We start from the raw sequence: 8204 nt of genomic DNA, 5'->3' as shown, positions 1-8204 counted from the left end.
CTGCACAAAAAGCTCCACGCGAGGGGAGCAGAGCTGTGCCGTAAGGGATGCGCTGCGTGAGCCGCGCACAACGGGGCGCACACACACTGCAGGAGCTGCACAGGGCAAGGAAAGGACCCAGGATGGAAGGACAAACTCCATACAGGCTGCAACCTAGGTGAGAACTACACTATAACATGAGCCGCACGCTGTAGGATAGCTGCGTGCTATGCAGTACCAGATGGCACGGGGGTTACGGGCTGGATCCGGACCTGCTACAGCGCTGCACGCCGTGTTGGAGCCCCACAACCTGTATGGGGGCTGGATGAGCCCTACACGCTGTGTAAGAGCCCCACACCCCACGTGAGGGCTCCATGAGCCATACATGCTGTGTAAGGCTGACACAACACTGTAAGAGCTACAGGTTGTACGGGCACTGCACACTATGAGAGCTGCACCCCGCTGTTTTTCTATAGGAGAACTGGAGCAAGCCCCTATACAGCACCCTTAAAGTTCAAGCTGCTCCCTATAAGCGAACCAGAAAGTAACCCCAGCCTTTTCTAGCAGATTGCCCTAAAATTGCCCTAAACTCCACTGTAACACTGTGGTGTAAGGGATGAACACGTGCTATTTCCTATAAGGGAACTGGAGGCTGTCCCAGCACGCAGCACCCAACCCCACCCCATTTCCTACAAGAGACCCGGGAGCTGCCTGGAACCCCGCTGCCATGCCATTTGCTATAGGAGCACCCCAAACCGCTCCAGCCCAGCCCCAAGTGCTGCTGTATTTCCTCCAGCAGAACCTGAGAACTGCCCCAAACAGCCTAAAATACCCCCAAACCTCACAGCCCAGCTAATACCAGCGCTGCCTCCCCTGTGCAGGGCTTGAGGACTGATTTCGGGATGGGGGCTGGGGGGGAGGAAGAGGATGGGGAAGCTCATGGAGGGAGCAGGTGCTGGCGTCCCTGTCCCCATCCCATCCCCGATGATCCCAAAAGATCAGGGACACAAAAAAAAAAAAGAGACGGGAGCCGCAGTGACCCTTACGCTTTTTCTCTTGGATACTCTACGCAGAAAAATGGGGCGGCGGGGGCTGGCGCCGCCCCCCCCGTACAATATAATAACAAAAGTAATAAAAATAATCACCCCCCCTTTATTCTTATGTGCACCAAAAAAAAAAAAAAAAAAAAAAAAAAGGACTTTTTTTTTTTTGTTATGCTCTTTCATGCACGGTTTGTTTCTTTAGCACCACGGTGAGGAGCCGGAGCCCGGCGGGCAGGGGAAGGGGCTCGGAGGGTCCCGGCGAGGGGGGGGGCGGCTTCAGCACCCGCCGCAGCTGCGGGCGCAGGACGCGACCACGGTCTGGCAGAGCCCGCTGGTGGCCATCACCCCGCACTTGGAGAACTTGTCACGGCACAGGTCGGCTGCGGGGAGGCGAAAATCAGTGAGCACTTAGTGGGGGGGACACCGTGATGCTGCCTCCCCCCCGCCCCCAAACTGGTCTGTACTGGTGGCGGAGCGATGCACGGAGCTACCCGAAATATCAGCATCCTCCTCGCCATCGAGGCGCAGCCACCCGGGGGGGGCATTCGAAAAGTGTGTGGGGGACGCGTCCCCTCCTGTCCCTTACCCCGCAGCAGCTCTTCGTGGGCACACACGGTGCGGACGCAGATCTCCTTGTTGATCACGTAGACCCGGCGGAGGCTGCGGGGGGCAGAAAGCAGAGGGTTTAGCACCAAAAAAAAGCAGCGGGACTCCCCCAGGGGAGGCTGGGGTGGGGTGACAGCCCCCTGCACTCGCCTGTAGAAGCAGATCTCGTTCAGGCACTGCTTGCAGGGCTTGTGGACAGAGTAGAGCCTGGTGCAGGGGTACTGCTCCTCCCGGCAGTCTGCAAGGAGAGCCGGCATCATTTTGGGGTGTTTCACCTCAGATTGCAGCCAGATTCAGATCCAGGGAAAATCCCTGAGCTGCTGGCATGGCCTCAGCAGCGCGTTCTTCCCCATCCCTACTCAAAAGGAGGACAAAACCCCCCTGGGGATAAGGGATGCTCAGCTTGTCCCCGGCACTCTGCCAGCCCAGCTGCTTGACAGAATTCTTATATGGGGAAAATGACTCAATTTGCCCCATTTTTTTTTTTCAATGGGACCAGCAGCAGCATCACGCCCTGAGCAAGGAGAGGAGTGAGACGAGCACTCACCCAGGGGTCCTGGCTCCGTGGGCTCAGTCTCGGGGGCAGCAGCTGGGGAAGGAGAGCAGAATTTGGGGGGGGAACAAGGTTAAAGAGGGAAGGAGAGCATCCCGCTGCCCCCTGCCCAGGCTTTAGGGATGAAGCATCCTCAGGCTGGTGCCTGGGGTGCTGCTCGGCTCAGGAGCAGCACCGTGGTGGGGATGTGGCCATGGTATCACACCCACCTGGGGTCGGAGCTGGCACGATCTCCTGCTGGGACTGCTGCTGGGACTGGTACCGAAACTGCTCCTCAGGGGTGCGGGGGGTCACATCTGCAGGGACAGAGCCGTGAGGGTGCGCACCCTCACCCCCAAACCTACCTGGCATCCCGTGGCAAAGCACTCACCGTGGTAGTCGTAGTAATCCTGAATCTCTAAGGAAACAAGGGAGAAAAGCAGGATGAGTATTTTTTATTTTATTTTATGGCACAGGGAGAAACAGCGCATCAGGGTGAGGCACTGCACGTGGGCAAGGTGTTGCAAGGAGCTCCCCAAAGTTTTGCAACCGGTTGGAAAATGTCCCGCGGAGTCACGTCCATCAGCCACACAGGGTTTGTAAAGCCTTAATGAAGGCCTTAGGAGATAATTGGCACCTTGAAGTGCTGACATCGAGGAGGGGAATGGAGAAATGGGGAGGCACTTGCACACGGGATCAAGGAGAGGGAGAAATGGGAAATGTTAGGGGCAGGGATGGAGCAGAGAGCATTGAGATTGATGCAGAAAGAAGCATTGGAGCATGGTACAGGGAAAGCAAAGCTGGAAGGAGGAGGAGGAGAGAGGCGAAGGCTCCCCCAGTCACAGGTGCTCTCACCTGCCTGCTGGTCGTACTGGGAATATTGCACCGGCTCAGGGTAGGTGATGCCTTCAAACCTGCTGTACTGGCCCTGGACCAGGAGCGCTGCTGGGAGCACACAGGGGGGCACAGACATCAGTGGAGTGGCCAACACAGCTCTAAACCCCTCTTCCCCATCCTACTTTTGGGGGAAACCAAGCATTTGCCCCATAGCCATGAGCCCCACACCTTCCCCCAAACCATTATGTGGGAGCAAAAGGGGGCTGCTCCCTATTTTCTTCCTTTTTTTTTTTTTTTTTTCTTTTTCCAGTTTTAATCCCGAGCAGCTCTCCCTTTGCTCCAGAAAGGACCAGGATCCCATGGAGCATCCACTGGGTGGACAACGGCTCCTTTTCGATTTCCATCTGGATTCCCACCAAACGCCATACCCTCTGCTGTATTTCCCAGCAGGTGATGGTCCGATGGCCATCCTCCTCCTCCTCCTCCTCCTCCTCCGCCAAGAGAGGAGTGCTCACCGCCGGGTCCCAGCACCCCTGCCACCTCTGGGGACCACGGTGCCTCACCCAGCTTCCTCACCCAGTGTCTTGCAGCCCTGGGGGGGCTGGCATCACCCGGGTCCCCCCCCACCCGCCGCTGTCCCCCTCATCCCTCGGCCTCGCCTGGTAATGTTTTCCAGCTGTTTTCAGACTTTGTGCTGAGCTGCTTTCGCCTGAAGTTTTCCTGGCTCCGGGCTGCCGGCTTCGCTGACTCGCTCCTAATTTTCAGCAGGGCCTTTGCCAGCCCCAGGGGTTGCAAATAGAATCGGGCTGGGAGCCACCTCCTGGCCCCCTCCCTGGTCACAGTGCTGGGGGGGGGAATTCCCAATGCATGCCCCCCCACCCCCTGGCAGCTTTGCTCCCTGCATGGTGCCGGATCCCTTTACAACCCCCACCCTAGCCAGAGGCAGTCTCTGGGGTTTGGAGACACCCGGCACAGTTTTGGGGTGGTTTTGGGGCTCAGCACTCACCTGGCAGGCCCAGCAGGACGAGGCACAGCGCTCTCATGGTGACGGGGCCGGGAGGTAGATGCAGGAGTGCGGTGCAGTCTGGATTGGGCAGGGGGAAAGGTGTGGGGTTAGCAACAACCCCGGGCCCCCCATGTCCTGCATCAGCCCCCCTCGACCCTCATGCACCCCTTCAATACCCCCCCATACCCCCAAAAAGCCTTGCAGGAGCAGGGCGCTGAGCAGCAATGCAGCTTGTGACACGGGTGTCAGCATCCCTGAGGGCTGCGGCTGTACCCAGGGGTGAGGGCTGGCTGCTCGAAAAATAAAAGCAAAGGGAAAAAAGAAGAAAAGGAAAAAAAAAAAAAAAGAAATTTCCCAATGGTGGGAAGCCAATGCACAGGCTGGGCTATCCGCCCCGAGTGCGTGCGAGAGCCCTGCTCCCATGGGAATTGTGAGGAACAAGCACATGGAATATCCGCGGGCAGGATGGCGAGACCTCCCGGGGAGCCTGGGCTTGGAGCTGGCGACCTCCCATCCCATGCGACCCGTCATCTGGACCCCCCCAGCTAACAGAGCCATGAGTGGGGCTGGGGAAACACGAGCTCAGCCCCCCCGGGATTGCAGACGGAGCCCAGGAAGGCGCCGCAGGGTTTTGAACCCTTGGTACAACCAGTGCAGCCGTCAAACATCGTGCACGGGGACGGGGAGGGAGGATTCGGGCACGAAGTGCTGCTGCTCTTCAAACACTCCCCAGTTTTTGTGGTGCTCCCCTCTGCGGGTGGCACTGTGGAAGTGATGCTCGCTTTGCTCCAGTGCAGGGCTGCACTGGGGCTTTGGTCTTGGGGGGCAAAAATAAAGAGAACTAAAAAGGATGATGAAAGACTCCATTTCTCTCCCTGCTCCTCACCCTCAGGCTTTTTCCCCACTTCCCATTAAAACCCAGCTGTTTGCAGGGAGCCCAGCTTCCAGCCTGGCTCTTTGCAAAGGGCCCTCGCTGCAGGGAGAGCATGGATTGCCTAAAATCACAGGGAAAATAAAAAAAAAACCCTGCTTTCGAGCAAAAGGTGGGTGGGAGGTATGGGGAGGAGCTGGCGGCGGCTGCCCCGCGTCTGCCTTGCTCTCCAAGGGCTGAGTGCTTTCCAAGCAGCGATTCCCCACGCCAGCTTGAGAGGGAAAACTGGGAAAAAAAAAAAAAAAAAGAAAAAAAAAGAAACAGAAACAGAAAAAGAAAAAGAAAAAGCCTGCCAAAAAACTTTCATGGCTGCCCTCCTTGGAAATGCAACCAAATGTGTCTGTCTGTCCAGGACGAAGCATGCCGTCTTCCCTGGTGCGGGATGGGGACCCCTTCCAGCTCTGCTGATGGGGATGGGAAACTGAGGCAGGGGTGGAGGGGAGCCCAAGTCACCGTGTCTTGTTCTGGCTGCAAAATTTGGGCTGAACTAGCCCGTCCGTGGCAGGATGGTCCCACACATGCACCCACGCTGCCTGTCTCCCTGTGGTCCCCGCTGGAGAAGGTTGGGTCCGTGGGACCAGCAGAGCCTGCACCTTCTGGGGCCCGTGTCCTAGACCTGCTGCACCATCCAGGGACCACATCCTGCGCCATCAGCAGAGCTCAGCACCTCCTAGGACCTCATCCCTGGGCTCACCCAAGCACTGCATCATCCAGCAGTTGTGCCCTGCACCACCAGCAGGGTTGCAGCCCCTATGGTTCCTGTCCTCCCCCATCCCCAGGCTTGTAGGTACTGCAGTCGTTGCCTTCCAGACCTGACCGGGCTCTGGGAGATCCATGGAGCCGGGCCCTGCCTGAGCTGAGCTTGGAGAACCACGCTTGGCCGAATGGGCCCCAAATGAAGCCTGGTCCCCTGGGGTGTCCCCGGGGCCCTGCCACCCGCAGCCCTGCCCCATCTCGCGTCCCACAGAGTGCCGGAGCCGGGATTAACCCAGGCAAAACATGGGCTGAAAGGGATCGCGTGGGGATGAGCCCTGGGCTTCTGTGAGGCCTTATCCAGACTGGGTGGGCAAGGTCTGGGTTTGGTCCCCAAACCACCCTGACCTGCCTGGGACAGCTCAGGCAAGGCCCGGGGCCCACCTCTGGAGGCACCACAGCCGTCCTCCCACACGGCCCCATCTCTTGGAGCACCCAATTTCTGAATTTCCCCCAAAACCGGGGATCTTCTGCTCCCCTAGGCCCTGCTGAGAACATCCCCAGCTTGTGGGGCTCAGCTGGGAAATGGGGCCAGCTGCTGCATCCTCGCTGGGGACACGGTGCCACCACCACCGCCTCCAGACCCCGGCTCCCATTTTGGGAGATGTGTGGAGCGAAGCTGACGGCGGCCTTGATGTCTTCGCCCACCCGACACCGAGACTTTCCAAAACGTGTCCACAAAAAGGCACGGGGCTGGGGGCACAGCCGCCCCCCTCCTGCCCCTCGCCCACCCAGGGCTTCTCCAAACATCAGCCCCCGGAGGTGCCCCGGCGGGGGGGACCTCTGTGTCCCCTCGGCGCAGGCAGAGAGCGGGGGTCCGGCGGCTGCCCTGAGCCAGATGTTTTTGCAATGCACATCTGGGAACAATCAGTCCCGCAGAAAGAACACCACAGCCTCTGCCTTTCATTCTGCTAAACCCCACCTTCCCCAGCCTTTTTTCCCCTCCCCCAGCTTTTTTTTTTTCTTTTTCCTTTTTTTTTTTTTTTTTTAAAGCTCTCCAGTTGCCAGAGAGTGCGAGAACAAAGGGAATATGAAAGGATTCAAATTTTCTGGCCCCTGACCAAAGGTTAAAAAAAAAAAAAAAAACAAAAAAAACTTTGCTGCGCTCTCCCCCCTGCACGCCTCCCCGTTTTCACACAGCGCAATTCCAGCAGGGTCCCCCTCCTCGCCTGTCCCCCCTGGATATAAATAAAATAAAACATGACTGAAGTGTTCAAAATCCCGTCTGTACGCGCTGGTTCCAGGAGGGGGGGGGGAGGAAAAAAAAAAAAAAAAAAAAAAGTAAAATAATCTAGTTTCCTTCAGACGTTGGGGTATTTTTAGACTGATTGAAGCGGTTACAAATGGGCCACAGCAGCTGTCAGGCTGCGAAGTTTCCGAAGTTGGGGTCCCCCAAACTGTCGCTGCCTCTCCAGAACCCCAAAATCCGTGGGAGTTTTCTTCCCAGGAGCTCAAAGGGCTGGGAGCGGCTTTGGGGCGCTCGCCTTGCCCCAAGGATGAAGTCAGGAAGTTTTCAAAGCAAGCTGGCAAAGCCAGCAGTGGACCCCCAGCCTCCGCTCCCCAAAACAGGCCTTGGACCCCCAAGCGGGCTTTGGCCTCGAAACAAGGCTTTAGCCCCCAAAACGGACTTTGGCCCCCAAAAACATGGTTCAGCCCGAAATTGGGGCCACCAACGCGCGGACGCAGAGGATGCGCGGGGCCAGGGGACATTGCCCCCAGTGCCGGGGACTCCGCTCACGCCTTACCGCTTCGGATGCTATGAGCTGCCTTCGCCCTTGCCCAACGCCTTGGTCTCTTCTCTCTGGGCTCAAAAACTCCGAAATGAGAGAAAAAGCTCCTACCTCCAACATGGGGGCTCCACTGGGTCCTAATGCGACACCTGATCCGGCCCCTTCCTCCTCCTCGCCCAGACAGATGCTGCCTGCCGGGAGAGATTAAGAATAAGAATAACAACAAAAAAAAAATAAATCAATGAGCACACATTGATGCAATGGGCTGTGCGAAACTTTGGTATTTTTTATTTTTTTTTTTTAAATCCGGCTGGATTTTGACCTAATTGCAGGAGAGAGGCGGGAGGAGGACTTTGTGCAGTTTTGGGCCGTGGGAGGGGGTCCGTGGTGTGGGTGCTGGTCTGCAGCAGCTGCTCCTTGAAAAATTGGGGCAACCCCAAGAAATTGGGGTGCTGCCCCCTGATTTGGGGTTTTGCTGCGCTTGCCCCTGGTTGTAAAAAAAAAAAAAAAAAAAAAAAAAAAGAGGTGAGGGGGGGCAGGCTTTTAATGGAGGGGGTGAGCCCCCCGCTTTGTCCCTGGGGATGGGAGGCAGAAGGGGGGGACGTGGGTGCCACAGCACCCATTGCACGTGGATGCTGCAGCTGCAAAGGCACAGCAGATTTATAGGTTTATCCTGGAGAAGGGGGGTGGGTGGAAATACTGCCCCCCCTCCCCTTTTCCCACCCGGGCCATGGGCGCTGGCTGCAGCGTTTGCTGCTGGCCATGGGGCCCCTTTCCCCCGAGCCGG

At 57.6% G+C, this 8204-nt stretch overlaps 1 protein-coding gene across 3 annotated transcripts; it reads right to left on the bottom strand.

Annotated features, from left to right (window-relative positions):
* Positions 1 to 1226: 1226 nt before the first annotated feature.
* On the bottom strand, positions 1227 to 7570 carry MFAP2 (microfibril associated protein 2). 3 transcript variants are annotated; one of them, XM_082777179.1, is made up of 9 exons: positions 7529 to 7570; positions 4004 to 4081; positions 3016 to 3102; positions 2552 to 2578; positions 2391 to 2477; positions 2176 to 2217; positions 1779 to 1866; positions 1609 to 1682; positions 1227 to 1402 (listed from the first exon to the last, which is right to left on the bottom strand). In XM_082777179.1, exons 2-9 carry the CDS (start codon positions 4038 to 4040, stop codon positions 1299 to 1301), a joined length of 546 nt encoding a protein of 181 aa, XP_082633305.1. In that variant the 5' UTR covers positions 4041 to 4081; positions 7529 to 7570; the 3' UTR covers positions 1227 to 1298. The 3 variants fall into 3 exon arrangements, with proteins under 3 accessions (XP_082633305.1, XP_082633306.1, XP_082633304.1); XM_082777180.1 differs by lacking the exon at positions 7529 to 7570 and adding an exon at positions 7433 to 7472; XM_082777178.1 differs by lacking the exon at positions 7529 to 7570 and having other exon boundaries at positions 3016 to 3105; positions 4004 to 4074.
* Positions 7571 to 8204: the final 634 nt, after the last annotated feature.

Source organism: Aythya marila (assembly GCF_965140915.1).
Source record: "Aythya marila genome assembly, chromosome: 21".
NCBI lineage: Eukaryota > Metazoa > Chordata > Aves > Anseriformes > Anatidae > Aythya > Aythya marila.
The sequence above is the reverse complement of the archived record's forward strand: the minus strand, read 5'-3'. Positions and strand labels throughout refer to the sequence as shown.

What these genes read in the sequence shown, in the direction of transcription:
- MFAP2 (XM_082777178.1), bottom strand. Translation starts at nt 4,040, where the DNA reads ATGAGAGCGCTGTGCCTCGTCCTGCTGGGCCTGCCAG. An exon ending in CCAGTACGACCAGCAGGCAG is followed by an intron (nt 2,579 to 3,015) that starts GTGAGAGCACCT and finishes TTGTTTCCTTAG; the next exon opens with AGATTCAGGATTACTACGAC. An exon ending in CGTGCCAGCTCCGACCCCAG is followed by an intron (nt 2,218 to 2,390) that starts GTGGGTGTGATA and finishes CTCCTTCCCCAG; the next exon opens with CTGCTGCCCCCGAGACTGAG.